Genomic DNA, 17,034 nt, shown 5'->3' with positions numbered 1-17,034 from the left:
TCTTTTTTGATATTGGGAGAATTCTGAACAGCATTAAAAAATTTTAGATGAATAAATCTGGATTATTCAGTTTACTGTTCTCATCTTGGATGTTATTTTCACAATGTTTCGGCCGATGTACTCTTCGATCTTCTTCAGGTGCATCTTTTCAACCTCTGGAATCTGCATGGAATTTTGAACAAAACCCTTTAGCTAACCTAAGGGGCTAGCTTGTTCTTGTTTCATCACTCATGACTGGGTAGAAGTTTTCAGTAATTCTTAATTGTTGTCTTTATATTGTCTGTATTGAGGATTGGGCATTAAACCTCCAGAAGACTGTCAATTAGAACTGATTATTACTTCAAACCATTGCACCAAAGGTCGATATGAGAATGACATCCTAGGTAAGAACAATAGTCCAAATTACCAATCCTCTAAAAAAAAAAAAAAAATATTTTTAACTTCTGTTATGTTAGAAAATATAAAAATTAAAAACTTTATTGTTACTAATGCAATTCTGAATTTTTGAGATGTGATATGTTGATTAATCGGACTATTATTCTCATCTTGGGTGTTAGCACAATGTTTTGGTCGCTGCAACCTGCGACCTTCTTTGGGTGTTGAAAACATGTTTCTTCTATTTCGGGTTCATACCATTTTTTTTTTATATAATGCAATTCTGAATTTTATTGTTATTTGTTTAAATATTACAAGCAACTTTTGAAAAATCTGGAATATTGTTTTTTCTTCTACAGATGTGATACAGCTGATAGACTGCGTGATAAGTGTCCGTCATTGGAACAAATAATCCGAGACAATGCAAAGTTCAAAGAGTTTTATCAATTTACTTTCAATTATGCAAAAAATCCTGGCCAAAAAGGTTTAGGTAAGTAAGGAAGCTTCTTTTTTTATTTTATTTTGCTCAAAACAAGGCACAGTACCACTTTGACGTAAAGGCTACTATTTGGGATCAAATTGATAGATACTATGTAGAGCATTAAGTAGCAGTATGTCTGTTCACATTACACTTCTCCATGTCAGTACAGTCAGGGAAGCTGGTACCCAGGAGAAAATTCCAAAGTCTAGGAGTTTTAGGAAGAAACTATTTGAGTAGAAGACTTTCAAGCAGCTAGATCTCTACAGTATATAGGTGGGATTTTGCTGCTTGTTGGGGGATGCAAGTGATTCAAGTTCGTCAGAGCAACTTCCATTAAAATACTTGTAAAATAGGCACAGGGATGTAATGTTTTTGTTGATGGGACGGAGATGGAAGGAACATTCCAGCCCATATCATCCATCCCTAACACCACTATCACTGCAGATTTTTTTCTTATGAACACCTCACACAACCTAGGTAAAAACTATGAGAAATCTGCATTTTCAGCTAATTTTTTTTTTTTATTCATACTGATAAATTATTTGAAAAATACCAAATTTCGGGATTTAAATATGCCAAGATAGTGATAATGCCAAGAGCTATTTTTTGATTTTATGAAAGTTTCATCCCAAGTATTTTAAAAATCAAAAAGTTGTTTCAAGAAAATCACCAGTTATCCTTTTTGTTGCTCTGTTTTGGAGAGCCGAACAATCTCTTAAAATATGCCGCAGTGGCATATGAATTGATCAAAAGGAGGTCTTTCCTTTCATTTGGTTCCTTTCTAACTATGATTTTTGGATTCCTCACCCCTGAAAACATACTTGGGTGAAATTTAGGCCCAAGAGGATTATTTTTAGACCCAAAATTGCAAATTTTCCAAAACGTCCTCATTCTAAAATAGTGTTGTGGCACACCAATTTCTTATTTCTAGACTAAAATCAATCCTCTGAAAAAGTGGGTTCTTTTATTCAAATATAGCTGAAAATGCACTCTTAATTTTTACCTAAGTTTTATGAGGTGTTCATAATAAAAAAGAATCTGAGGGCAGGGGTCTGGGCTGGAATCTAAGACTAAGAGACTAGTTACAGATGCACCAGCAATACACCATGCATGGGTAAATGTTGGCTTTGTAGAGATACAGGATACTCTCAGGTGAGATTAATTTTTTAGCATAGTAGAGAGAGCCCACATTCTTCAATGTTTTCAAAATGTGTTCCAATTTATGTTGCCTGTGAATGTTAAGCCAAGGAGTTTGAACAAAGAGCTTTAGTGTCTCATTAGCCATGGCAATTAGTGATTGAGGTTTTTTGCAATTGTTAAAGGAAAGAAGCATTGGCAGCATTAAATGTTACCATCTATTTTCCATTCCACTACAGACTGATTTCAGCCATTGCCTTAGATATATGTTCATGCATTTTTCCTCTGTTTTGTCATAGAGCATGGTATCAGCAAATATACCTATAGAGACAATTTTATGAATATCAGGAATAATAAAGGCCCAAGAATCAATCCTTGTGGTAGACCTGCATTTATATCATAGTTTTGACATATAACCATTAAGGGCTACCTGGATTTTTCTCTTATCTAAGAAAGATTTGATTAAGTATTTGGCCAGTAATACCATAAGGTTTAATTTTAATCAGAAAACCATCATGTCAAACACTGTCAAATGCTTCAAATATATCTAGGTACACTAAGATTATAGTTGGGATATCTGCAGTAGAATGGGCTTGCCTAAATCCATACTGTCGGTCAGAAAGAAGTTTCTATGACGTGGTGGACTAGTGCTTGCTTGATTAAGGACTCAAAATATTTTGAAGAAAGGAAGGAGGGTAATGGGGGATAACTTAGTGGGTCAGTTCTTTCACTAGAATTCTTGAAAACTGGTACCACAGAAGCAATTTTCCAGCAGTCAGGAAAGCAAGATTCGGTAAGGTATTTGTTAAAATGTTTGAAAAGAACTGGGGAAATGTCAGCAGAGTATTTTTTACAATAGTATAACAGGTAAGAGATGAAGCTCACACACTTTTAGGTTACTAAGTTTTTATGATATCAAGGACATGGGGAAAGGAGTGATTTTCAAGTCATAGTGTGCCTTGTGTTTGCAAAATGAAATTTTGCAGGAAGTGGCTTGTTGGGTTTAAAGTGGAGTTATAGGCAAACTATCATGCAAGCAGATTAGCCTTCTCTGTTACCGTCTAGGCAGTCTCCTAGTTGTTGGATAGTTGAATTGTTGATTGTCCATTATTGAACTGTTGTACATTTTCTACAAGTCATGAAAAAATTTCTACAACTTAATGCGTTTTCTGGTGATTTCAGTATGTTTTGCTACCCTGGTTATTTCACTCTTACAATTATTTATAGCTTTATATATTTTTGACTATTTGTATTGGACTTTTGTTTTGTTATATTGGACATTTGAATGCTGCCTTTGAGCAATGGAAACTGCACAAGTGAACCATTGAGAGTTTACATAAGTATTAGTAACCTTCAAGAAAATCCTGATTTTTCCCCTGCCACCTCCTAAGGTCTGAAAAATATCCTTCTAAATCGACATAGTTTATTTTTCACAAATATCTTTTAAAAAAATAAATAAAACTTTTTCTCTCTCCCCCTCCTCCCCTGTTAAACGGCCTGCACCTAAAACACACCAACTCACTTTCTAGCATACATGTGTCACCAGTAACCCCTAGACCTTTCTGCAGCTACCTGAGACAAGTTGGGTTCAACTCGGTCTCGCGTTAACTGCGTTACTGACACACAACACATCTACTAACCCAAGCATACTTATATATTATTCTAATGTGACTAAACCAACAAAGACTCCGGTTCTGCACACATATTTATAAGATATAAATAACATAAATCAAATTATTTAAAACCGGTGAGAGGTCAACTAACAGATATAGTTTCTTAGATGAAAAATGCAAAAAAGGTTTCAAGATGAGTCCTCAATGGACAAAAGACTAAACACTTTTCAACACAAGATACTTGATACCTCATAGACTATAATCTTATCAAATTAAGACCTTTTTAACAAAATTTCCCATCAGATATGAAATGTTAACTGTCCTCTTAGATTAAACATCAACAAAATTGTTTTTTTTTTTTTTTTTTTTTTCTTTTACAAGATGGTCACCACTTATCAAGGCCCGGAAGCCACTCGGGGATAAGGGTTACTGTAAGTACAGTACGTTAGTGTGGATATTTCAAGTGTCTACTTAAGAGGGCGGTTCATCAGGAATTTGTTTGCGTTGGACTTGAAGACATCCAAGTTGTAGTCAGGAGGGAAGCAGGCAGACGGAACAGTTCCACAGGTGTGCAGTTCTAAGAAAGCTTTGTTCATGGAATCTACATTTTGATTTAGGCATAGATAAAGAGTGGGGAAAGTTTTTGACAGTGGATTCAGCTAGACTGGTGTTTTTGTAAAAGATTGGTGAGGGAGGACCAGAGATTGGAGTTCAGACGAGTACCTGCCATGGAAATAACGATAAAACAGATAGGCTTGAACGTCTCTTCTGTGGGAGAGAGGTTGCAGGGAAGAGAAAAGGGCATCCCCCACTAAGCCACAAAGTCTATTTTGTACTCTGTTAAGGCAGGATAGGCTGTTTTTTAGCAGCTCCTGCCCATATATGGCAGCAGTATTCCATCCTTGGACGTACTTGGCTTTTATATTATAGAGAATTGCATCAGTAGTAAGATATCTCCTGGAACGGTAAAAGGATCCCACCATCTTTCCAGCGACCTTGGCAACAGACTTGATGTACGTGTTCCATTTCAGATCAGGAGTGAAAGTCAAGCCCAGAAGCTTGTCAAAACATGGGGCTTCTCCTAGATGAGAGCCATCAATTTCAATTGATGCCAGATGGGGATCAGAGCGTTGATGTAAAGATAGGAGTTTGGTTTTAGATGCATTAAAGGTAACCACCACATCTTCCCCCACTGAACCACTCGTTCGAGATCAGAGGAGAGAGAATCAGAGAGAGCTTTGTCATTTACAGCCTTTGATGTATTGCTGTAGATTGTCGTGTCATCAGCATAGATGTCAACGAATGATTTAAGTATGTGTTTAGGGAGATCATTGATGTAGCTCAGGAAGAGAGTTGGGCCCAGGATGAATCCTTGAAGGACTCCAGCATTAATACTGCAGGCCTCTGATTTTTGTCCAACCACTATTATGAGCCTATCAGAGAAATGATTTAATGATAGAGAGAATATTTCTAGTTATACCGTAGCTAGAGATCTTGTGAAGTAGGCCTTTATGCCATAGCTTGTCGAAGGCCTTTGATATGTCAAGAGCAAGTTCCCTAGAAAGGAAGCCTTTGTCAAAAGATTCACTAATCCTATGAGATATAACTGTTAGCACATCTGTGGTAGATCTTGCCGAACGGAAACCATATTGCGTGTAACTAAGAAGGTTATTTCTGTTGAGGTGGTTGACTATTTCTCTATTTAATATGGATTCCAGCAACTTACTCATGACACACAGGAGACTTATTGGTCTGTACTGAGAGGGAGATGACTTATCACCCGAGTTTTTAAATACAGGGCATACTGATGAGGTTTTTCAGGGTGTTGGAAAGCACTTCTCCTTAAGGCAACGCTTAAACAGTTTTGTAAGTATGGGAGCAAGTTCTGGTTGGAGTTTTTTCAGCACTATAATTGGGATGCCGTCAGGGCCAGTAGCTTTACTGGAATCAAGGTTCTTGATTAGCTTGGCGACCTCATGCACAGATATTTGTATGTTACCTAGCGTGTTCTGTGTTATAGGAGGAAATACGGGGAGTTGATGGCCTTTGTCGCATAGGGTAGAATTAGCTGCAAAGTTCTTTGCAAATAGTTTGGCCTTGTCTGAAGCTGAGGAGATGACCTAATGGTTGGGATAGAACGCACACTTCTGTTCAGGATCCTATTTGTTATTTGCCAAAACTGGTGGAAACCAAGCCGCTGATCTAGTTACTTTGAATTTAACAGACTGAGCATATAGCTTTCTTGCATTTTTTATTACTCTTTTACTGTGGTTGCTGGCATTCCTGAAAGCAGCCTTTAGTCTCAGTTGTCAAATCACCTTATTTATACACTTAGTAATTCAGTAATTATTTTTTAAGCCCCTTCCCCCTCACTATTACAGGTGTTCGTTTTCATGGAGTTTACTGACTTTAACCATTAATGAATATATGTAAAGGTTATGATTAATTTATTATCAGCTACAGTTTCAGTGTTTCATGGTACAAAAAGCTAAGTTTTACATAATTTTTATTTTATTTATTTTAACAATTTTGAATAAAAAATTGATGACATGCTTTCCCCCTCCTTATACTAATGAACATTTATTATGGCTAAAAAAGCTTCAATGAGTCACTGAGATAGAAACTGCTTTCCTGTATTTTGTAAAAATTTGTGACTCTGTCAACTGGCATCATCGTATTTGAGAATTTCTGTTTATATGTAATGTAACTGAACTTTAGGTCACTAAGTAGATTTATCCTGCGCAAATAAAGTTGATCTAACTGTAAGCCAGTATGTGATCTTGCAAAACAACAGTCTGAGATTCTTTAAAGTCAATTTAATAGCTTAGGTGCTTCACCTCTAATGTGCAGTCGTCTTATTTGTATAAATAGATATAACAGTAATTATGTTTTATATATTTATAGATGGATTTTACTTCACAATTGCTTACTAGATCGACTATGGTCACTTGATAAAATACCACACTTCTTAGATAGGAGTTGGTCACTCAGTTGTAATGCTACAATTTAATTTCAAACTTGATTTTATTTTCACCCGAAGCTAAAAATGATTTACAAATATGCCTTTTCTGTTTGTAATTATATAAATCTGTTTAGATAACAATTCTTTTTCTTTTATTTTCTTTGTCTACTTTGTCATTTCAGATTTGGACATGGCATTGGCATATTGGAATATTGTTTTAGCTGATAAATTTAAATTCTTGGATTTGTGGTGCAAATTTTTACAAGTAAAACAAATTTTTTTTTTTTTTTTTTTTTTTTACTCTTCAATGATTGAACGATTGTATAAAAATAAATATAACACTCATTGCATTTAATGTTTCATGAAAATCTAAAGTTAAAATGAAATTTACCTGCAAGATGAATGTTATTTTGAGTATTGAATGCCATCTTTTCTGATATTAATACATAGCTTTATTTTTCATTGAAAAATAACAGTGTTTTGTATGGTTCCAAAAAACTGTTTCTTGAATCTGGTATTCTCTAAATGTTAAAATTTGACGTGTTGCATTCTTAACACATTGTAGCATGCATAAATAAGTTTCTATTGAAGATGTTGAAATGGGAGGGAGATTATTAATTTCAAATCTACTAGATGTAAAGACCTACGGTCTAGAGGCAATTTTCTAAGGATTCAGTCATTGTATTAGATTTGTGTACATCTGTTCTTCATGCATGTTATAGAGCATTGTATCACCAGCAAATATACTCCTCTTGGACACAATATTATAATGGAGGTCGTTAATGAGTATCAGAAATAAGTGATCCAAGGATCAACCCCTGAGACACTCCCACATTAATGTTTTGTTGCTTGGATGAACGTTCATCAATGACAACCTGAAGATTTTATTTTCTTATGCTTGTAAATAAATATCTAATATACACCCCCCCCCCTTAAAATAAATCTTTCCTTACATTAAAAACTGACCTTGTGTCTAACTTTGCCTTTGGGAGAAAAGTAAATAGCAAAGTTTTTGTTTTGTTTATATAAAAAAAAATTTTAATAAAATTATGCACTTTTAAGTGTTTTTTAAATGTTTTTCTTTTTTTTATGGAATTCCGTAAAGTTCACAAAAAGCATAATTTTAATTAAAAAAAAAAAAAAAAGTTTGAATATTGTCTGTCCCCTCTTGCTAACAATTAAAAAATATATAGCTTTATTTACAAGTACGTTTTGTTATATACATTTATTTTTAATTAAAAACAAAAACATTTGTAAATAAACCCCACTTTTTTATTTTTAATAGTAAAACTTTTGGTTCTTGTCCAAGATTCAATCTAATTAAAAAAACAAAAATGCAGAAAAATCTTTGTAGGTATCCATCACAAAACAAAATATTCCAAAAATTACATATGTTAATCAAGTAGGTTTTTTTTTTTTTTTTTTTTTCTACGAAGTAAAATTTTATAAGGAAACAAGGATGGTGTGTCTCACGCAGCCATATTTAATAAATGAAGGAAGACAACTCAATTCAAACTAGAGATCCAAATCAGCTTTGTAATGGCTACAATTTACTATTAAAATCATTAAAAAAAAAAAATTCTGTATTAAAACAAAAACTATTTTATCAATTTACATGATTTTTGAAATATGGCATTTACATTCCATGAGGGTTACATACTTCATAAAATATTTTTCTATATTTTTTTTTTGTTTTGTTTTAATTAGATTGAATTCTAGACAACAACCAAACTTTCTTTAATATAAAGCTGTAATCTAAATTATAAAAGTGTCTTCTATTCTATTTACGATTCACCTTAGCCAGAAATAAAACTTCAAAAATCTGGTGTTATTGAAAGAAGTGTCTCTTTGGTCATTGCTTATTTGGGAGTACTTAAACTCCACATTTACTCTTCTAATTGTTTCTGATTTCTTACAAATATTACTTCAAAACAATTACTATAAAATAGTGTAGATTGCTCCAATGGGTTTATAGATGCTAACATCTATTAAAATTCCCCACAACAATAAAAAAAAATTTGCACTTTATTTGCTTTGAGGATGCTTATTTTTAGCTATGAAATAAAACGTTTAAATGCTATTTACAGTTTTATAAAGTATAGAAAAATATTAATCCTAATGTTTAAAAATTTGATTAACAGTACTTATATGGGGTTCAGAGGTTGGAGCAGGAGTTTTTGATTCTCCGATTTTCCTGAGCAATGTTGGCACAAGCATCACACCAGTAAATTATACAAGCAATGTGTGAATCTTCATGAATAGCAATTGCTGACCTACTTTTCCTTTTTTCTAATTTTGTCCTGTTGTTTTCTTTGTAGGAACACCACAAAAGGTCCATACCAAAGGACACGTGGAATCTCCTTTTAGATTTTTGCAACATGATTAATGAGGACATGAGCAATTATGATGAAGAAGGTGAGTTCCGTGCAGTTAGGAAACCGTCATTGCTTGTTTGCATAAGAGTATCATCCTAACAACAAAGCAGTTGTCCCATCTTGTGCTGCTGACCAAGCTACGATTTGTTAGCAATTTAGATATTTAAAAATAAAAATGTTAAACGATCAGTACCTTAGAAGTTAGTGTCATTAGAATGTGATTAGAACTGAGATTTGATTTCTTTTGCAGAAAGTACTTATCAGTTTTGATCTAACACTGTTTTATTTTTAACATGACTAGTTCGGGTTTGGTGAATCAGTATTTCCCAGTCCTCTGAGAGCATTCCTCATCTCAATTATTATCTTCAAGTGAACTTTGGCCCTGATTTAATAATAAAAAATATAGTTGAAAAAGATTGCAAAAAAATATTAAACTGGTTAAAAGTAATTGTCTTAAAAGAAAAGATACTGAGGTTGAGGAAAAATTGATTTGATTATAAATTATTAGTTTAAAAAAAAATCTTATGCCACCGTGACTTCTGCCTTCTGTTTAGCAGATTATAACATATTTTAGTTTTCATAAAACCATTTTGCTGGTGCTACCAGATCAGGCTGCCCTGTGGCTTCCTGAGACGAAATGCACCTACATTGACGTTTTTTTGTTTTCTGATCTTTTTTGTAAAACTTAATAATGTTCTGCAAAACCAAAAACAAAAACAACAGCCTATTTCCCCCTCCCCTTTTTATTTTATTTTTTCCTACCTTACTCCCGGTCCTGGATATGACCTTAAACTACATCCGATGGTGAGGTCCAGCTTACGGGCTTGGGGAGTGTGGAGCCACCTCTTGATTGCCATTGCTCCCAGGTCCACCCTGACCCGGAGTGGTAGTACCTGTTAGGGTCCCAACTATGGGTTAAATAGAAACAGATTTTAAAAAGGAAAAGAAACAACAAAAAAAGAAAGAAAAAGAAAACAAATATATTCTATTAAATTATCTATTTATTTATTTATTTTTTTGCCCTGTCGGTAGGGCATGAGAACAAACCGACTGTCCCCCTGCAGAGGGTAAAAATCCCTCAATGGGGCAACCAGTTAGCCGTGGGTTGCTACCCGTAAAGTCTTAGGACGTGATCCTGGTGATTGAGTGAACCTAAACCAGGATACATAGAAGTTTAGGCACCGCAACACATTACTTTGGCCCTTACTTCGATTAGACGGGCGGTCGGAGAGGCCCGATCCGACCAATCGGCCAGTCACGCCAAGCCCCACCATATATTGCCCATTCCAAAAACCCACTACTAATACAACACATCCCCCCTCTCCCACAAATAACCCTACTCCCTAATATATGATGGAAAGCGGTGGCTGAGGGTCAATTGATTAGGTATGAATATCGATGACGAAGCTGTAAACCCCTCAGGATTGCTACAGATCCCATAGCAATATCAAGAGAGAACAGATAATCATTATGATACTACCAAAGTCGGTTATATCATCATTGTATCCCTGTAGAGGCTGGACGAATGGGTTTCCCCCCAGGCTCTTCCCAAATAGGACTCTGAGGTGGGTGGGGAACAAAGATGACGAAAAAAGAAAACAAAATATATGGCTTACTCCTCCCAAAAACCACCCAACCACCCAAAGAGAACCCACTCTGATGTCTCTGACATCAGTAGCTCTGACGAAGAGACGATAAAACCAAGGAACTCAACATTCGTAGTAATAGAATCAATGGAGGAAACTCCTTTGAGCAAACTATCACCTTTTAAAATTGAAAAAAATCTTAAAACTCTAAAACCAAAGTCTATTAAAAAACAATTTAACGGCAGCCTACTAATAGAAACCCATAACGAAGAACAAACTAAAGAAATATTGAAACTAAAATTATTTGAAAACATCAAAGTCAAATGCTACAGACATCCAACCCTAAATACCTGCAAAGGAGTAGTGAAAAGCCACGAACTTGCACTTTGTCCCTTGGAGGAAATCCGGACAAACTTACAGAAACAGAATGTGTTAGATGTTCGCAGAGTTCAAATTAAAAAAAACGGTGAGAAAATCGATACCAATACATATATACTAACTTTCGATTCCCTCACCATACCCAAAGAAGTGAAAGTCGGATATATGAAAATAAATGTAGAAATTTATATTCCAAACCCCCTCCAATGCTTCAAGTGCCAGAAGTTTGGACACCATCAAGATCGGTGCACACGATTACCAGTGTGTGGAAGATGTGGAGAAAGTGGCCCACACATTGACTGCAGAAAAGATTTCAAGTGTGCCAACTGCCTGGGAAACCATGGCGCTGGCTCTAGATATTGCGAAATATGGAAAAGAGAAAAAGAAGTGACCAAACTAAAACATAAAGAATATATCCTACCCAGAGGCCAGGAAAATCATCGAAACTAAAACATATGCAGATGCAACAAAAAAAACTAATCCAATCAACAATCAAAATGGTCATATACATGTAACGGATACAACTTACAAGAAAATTGATGTCCTAAGCAAACTAATAAAGGAAATGAAAGAACTATTAGAAGAAATGAGGAAAATGAATAGTGCAATGTCTGCAACCAATCCAAGGATAATATTAAGTAAAGACACTACTGAACCACAAAAAGAAACAAAACCACAAACCATTTCTACAAAAACAACCGAACAACCATCAAACACATCACAAGCCAGAAAAGAATCAAAAATCCCCCCAGACAAAAAAAAAAAAAACAAACAAAAACAGGAAAAGAAAGATCCCGATCTATATCTCGAACAGGGACTCCGACAGAAAATAGATTTGAGGGATTGGAGACGATGGAAGTTGAACACAATTCCAAATGATGAACAAAATATTACAATGGAATATCAGAGGGATAAAAGTAAACCAAAATGAACTCACATTATTAATAACAAATATGAGCCCAGCACTTGTCTGTCTACAGGAGACCTTTCTGAAAGAAAATAATACCATCAACATAAAACACTACACATCTTACAGCTACATAAATAAAGATACGGACAGAGCTTCTGGAGGCACATCAATACTTGTGAAGAATGAAGTCCCTCAAAGACAAATAAATATAAACACAAACTTGCAAGCAATTGCAGTTTCAATGACTCTACATAGAACTATAACACTTTGCTCAATATACATCCCTCCAAAAGATACAATCAACGAAACTGAGATAACTCAATTAATAAAACAACTCCCTAAACCCTTTTTTCTACTAGGAGATCTCAACAGTCACAATGTAATATGGGGAAGTAAAGAAACAAATAAAAAAGGAAAAGAAATAGAAAACATAATAAATAAAAATAATCTATGCCTCCTTAATAATCAAAACTACACCTATATGTACCCAGCAACAGGTACTTTCACCGCCATTGACCTTACCTTATGTGATCCTTCCATATATATGGACTATGACTGGAAAGTACACAATGACATCTGTGGGAGTGATCATTTCCCAATCATCCTGGAAAGTCTAAGTACTAGCACTTAACAAAAAACACCCAAATGGAACCTACATAAAGCGGATTGGGAAGACTTCCAGGAACAGTGCAAAAACCAATTAATTATCGAAAAGAATGATGAAGATGACCATTTGAACTACTTCATTAAAACACTGACAAACATAGCAAATAATACTATACCGAAAACAACCAAAACCAACAATCACAACAAACCTTGGTTCACAAAAGAATGCAGAAAAGCCATCAGAGCTCGACGAGCTGCCTTGAGAAAATTCGAAAAGTATCCAACAAACGAAAATCTGGATTTCTTCAAAAACAACAGAGCAAAAGCCAGACGAATCATAAAGGAATCCAAAAGAACAACTTGGAGAAATTATATATCCAAAATTAATGTGAATACTAAGGCGAAAAGTTTGGAACATGATGAGGAAAATAGAAGGAAAGTGTAGTAGTACACCAATATCCCACATCTCTAAAGGCAACAAAATATACACCGATCAAAAAGACATTTCCAATAACCTGGCAGATAATTTAAAAATTTCATCATGTGACAGACAAACAGAGAAATTCAAAAAGATTAGAGAAAAGGAAGAGAAAAAGAAAATTCTATTTAAATCACAAAATACTGAAAAATACAACCAACCTCTTACCTTGCCTGAATTAAAAGAATCGCTAACCAAATCCCATGACACAGCTACAGGGCCCGATGAAATTCCATATGAAATCCTCAAAAAACTTCCAGAAACCTCAATGAAATACCTACTTGAAATTTTCAATATTATATGGTCCAGTGGAAACGTACCCGAGACCTGGAAAGAGGCCACAATAATACCAATCCCCAAATCTGATAACTCAAACATCCAATCCCAATCAAGTAACGTCTCAGATCCATTGAATTTCAGGCCAATAGCTCTAACAAGCTGCATTTGTAAGACCATGGAAAGGATTATAAACAAAAGACTAATCTGGTTCCTGGAAACAGAATCTTATTACAGAATTTCAAACAGGATTCAGGAAAAACCGAAGTTCAATAGACCACATAGTCAGACTTGAAACCTTCATCAGAGAAGCCTTTGTAAGGAAGGAACATTTAACAGCAGTGTTTTTTGACATGGAAAAAGCCTACGATACTGTGTGGAAGTACGGTGTTACAAGGGATCTGAAGGCGCTTGGACTAAAAGGCAGAATGCCAATTTTTATTGAAAATTTTTTAAAAAATAGACTGTTCAGAATAAAGGTTGGCACAGCTCTCTCGGACTTGAAAGAACAAATGGAGTACCTCAAGGGAGTATACTGTCAGTGACCCTGTTCAGTATCCGAATTAACAACATTGTAAAAAAACCTTAACCCTGGGGTAGATTGCTCCCTATATGTGGATGACTTCCTAATATGCTGTAGATCTAGATATATATCTATAATAGAAAGGAAGCTTCAATTGTGCTTAAACAAAGTAATGAGATGGACGGAAGAGAATGGATTTAGATTCTCCAAAAGAAAAACGAAATGCATGCATTTCTGCAAACTAAAGAACATGCATAATGATCCTGTCCTAACCATGGAAGGAATGCCCATACCCGTTACTGACCAGTACAAATTCTTAGGGATTTTATTTGACAAAAAGTTAACATTCATCCCACACATAAACTATCTGAAAAAAAAAATGTAACAAAGCTGTAAATCTTTTGAGAGTGGTAGCACATACCGATTGGGGTGCAGACAGGGAAACACTCCTTAAACTTTACAGAGCACTAGTCCGCTCACAGCTAGACTACGGTTGTTTCATATATGGATCAACCCGAACATCATATATAAAAAGCCTAGACCCTATTCACCATACTGGCCTAAGATTGGCCCTAGGAGCATACAGAACTTCCCCCGTGAACAGTCTATACACGGAAGCACACGAACCCCCACTAGATCTAAGGCGAGAAAAGTTAGCCCTTTAATATTTACTGAAACTGAAGTCTTGCCCAAACAACCCTGCATACCAATGTACCTTCTATCCTAAATATGAAGAACTCTTTAACATGAGAAGAAAAACTATCAAAACGTTCGGGCTCCGAATGAAGGAAAGCATTGAAGAATCAAAAATTCCAATCTCCAGCATTCACAACTTCATACTGCCTCATGGACCATGAAACAAGTTGAAATAAAACTCAACCTAAACAAAAAGTCCAAATCTACCACAAACCCTATTGAATACCACGACGAACTTCAACATTTAAAATTACAATATTCAGACTACACCTTTATCTACACAGACGGGTCTAAAAGCAACAATCACACTGGATGTGCAGCAACGTACCATAAAACCACAATGAAGAGAAATCTTCAAAATGAAGCATCTATATTCACTGCAGAGACTATAGCTATCGATCTAGCACTCAACATAATTTCAGAGGAAACCACCAAAAACTTCATCATTCTCACTGATTCTCTATCAGTCCTATTATCTATACAAAATCAAAAACAAGAAAATCCACTAACAACAAAATTAATAGAAAAAATCAATATCCTTTCAACTACTAAAAACATTATTCTTGTCTGGATCCCCAGCCATGTGGGGATCAAAGGCAATGACAGGGCAGATACAGCTGCAAAAAGATCTTCTCACCTTCCAACTGACAATTTTAAGATTCCACATACTGATCTTAGACCCCAGATAAAAGCATACATACAGGAAAAATGGCAACTGCGGTGGAGTCAGCAAGAGGGCAACAAATTATACTCAATCAAACCTGAACTTAAGGAACGATGTCCAGACATCAAGAGATCACACCGAGAAGATGTGATACTGACTCGGCTGCGCATAGGGCACACCAACTTTACTCATTCTTATATACTAAATGGAGAATCGGCGCCAGAGTGCATCCCATGCCAGGAGACACTCACAGTAAAACATATCCTAGTTGGGTGTGATGACCTTGCCCCAACTAGAAAATTATATTATACAGAAAGCAATATGGAAGACCTTTTTGAAAAGGTCAACTCAGCAAATATTCTAGCATACCTAAGGAAAGTAAATTTATATAAGAAAATTTAAGGAAATTTAAAGTCACCCAAATATACACATCCATGTATAAATACAACATTTAATTTCTTAGTTCAATTTTATAAAAAAAGGGAGGAAAGGCTGAAAAAGTCATTCTCCCCCTCCCAATAAAAAAAAGTTAAAAAAAAAAAAAAAAAGACTCCGGCATTAAATGACCACATAGGTTGATATGCCGTAAAACCAATCAATCAATCAAACCATTTTGAAAAAGAAACATTTCAACATAAACCCTATTTTCATATATAAACTATTAGAATACCGTAATCGGGGGTGACTTTGGTTCAAATTAGGCACAATATGCTTGCAATCTTTTTAAATAAGGTACACAGAAAATTTCTACTAATGTTGAATTATAAAGTGGACAAGAACACATAGAACAAAGAACATGTCAAATATTACATGCTTAGTAATTGTTGGCAGGTATTCTAGGTGGCCAAAGTCATCCCGGCATGGAGTGACTTTGGTCTATCCAATGTACACATTGATTTTTAGTATATATTTTGAAATGATCATAACTTAATATTAACAAACCACAAGCTTTATTGAATCTGCACAAATTTTACATGTGGCAGTGATTTTTCCATTCAAAATGGTCAAAAATATTCTATCTTTTTGGTTTAGCATTTGTCTTCGCTTGACTCTGTATGACTCGTCACAGTATTTGTGTTGGCATCTGAAGAGGAAGCAACCATCTCAGATATTGGATAAGCTGCTGGAGGATTGGGAACTGGCACTATTTAGACCCCCCTGAAGGACCTGGGGATGGCGACTTGCTGTCACGGGGGACATGTTGAGCAACATCTCTATTCCTTGATGTTGCTGTAGGCCTTGTTGAAATGCTCTTTCCTAGAATAATTTCCTCTTTTTTTTTTTTTCCACTTGGTGTTGGTTTCAAATTTTTCTCATTGTCAGTCTTTTGAAGTCCGAAATAATGACCTCACTGATTGACTCTGATGGATCAGATGAAATTTGTAGAAGGCGTTTCAGAATTTGACACTCATCAAGGGGAAATATTCCACATTTCTTGAAGCTTGCCACAAGATCTTTTTGGTTTGTTAGTTCTTCCATGAGGTTATTCAAAAGTTTTGGGAACAAGTTTTTTGAGATTTTTTGGCTACATTCTTGATCCTGGAGAGAAGCTGTCTCCACACCGTCTTCATTGGTGCAAAGAAAGCAATATCCAGTGGCTGACAAAAGTATTACATTTGGTGGAAGGCAAATGAATTGCATATCATTCTCTTTACATTGCCTTAGAATGTCTTAAGTGTGATGACAAGTTGTCACCAATGAGGGCTTTTTTTTTTTTCCTTGTAGTTTCATGCAGTATGGAAGTGCCACCAAGTCAAACCAATCTTTGAAAGTGATGTGGTCGAACAATCCAGATTTGAAACCATTATAGCGGACTTTGTCTGGCCCACCTTCAGTCCATGTTGATCAGAGATGTTTTGCTTTATGCACAACATACAATGGCAGTGTTTGTGCTGTTCCTGTTAGCATAAGGCCAGTAGAACATTTTGTACCGTTAACAAATTTTTTCTGGATACCGAACACCCTACTTGAAGG

At 35.4% G+C, this 17,034-nt stretch overlaps 1 protein-coding gene across 1 annotated transcript in view; it reads left to right on the top strand.

Annotated features, from left to right (window-relative positions):
- The window catches only part of LOC145287846 (DCN1-like protein 1), a 53,551-nt gene that overhangs the window by 17,781 nt on the left and 18,736 nt on the right, over positions 1–17,034 (top strand). Inside the window, exons 4-6 of the mRNA XM_080135721.1 lie at positions 735–865; positions 6,751–6,833; positions 8,887–8,983. Of these exons, the coding sequence (XP_079991847.1) occupies positions 735–865; positions 6,751–6,833; positions 8,887–8,983 (311 nt within the window). The remainder of the gene's footprint in view (positions 1–734; positions 866–6,750; positions 6,834–8,886; positions 8,984–17,034) is intronic.

Source organism: Euprymna scolopes, chromosome 11, assembly GCF_053919585.1.
Source record: "Euprymna scolopes isolate OS-2025 chromosome 11, ASM5391958v1, whole genome shotgun sequence".
NCBI classification, from domain to species: Eukaryota; Metazoa; Mollusca; class Cephalopoda; order Sepiida; family Sepiolidae; genus Euprymna; species Euprymna scolopes.
This window is presented reverse-complemented; position numbering and strand designations above follow the sequence as displayed.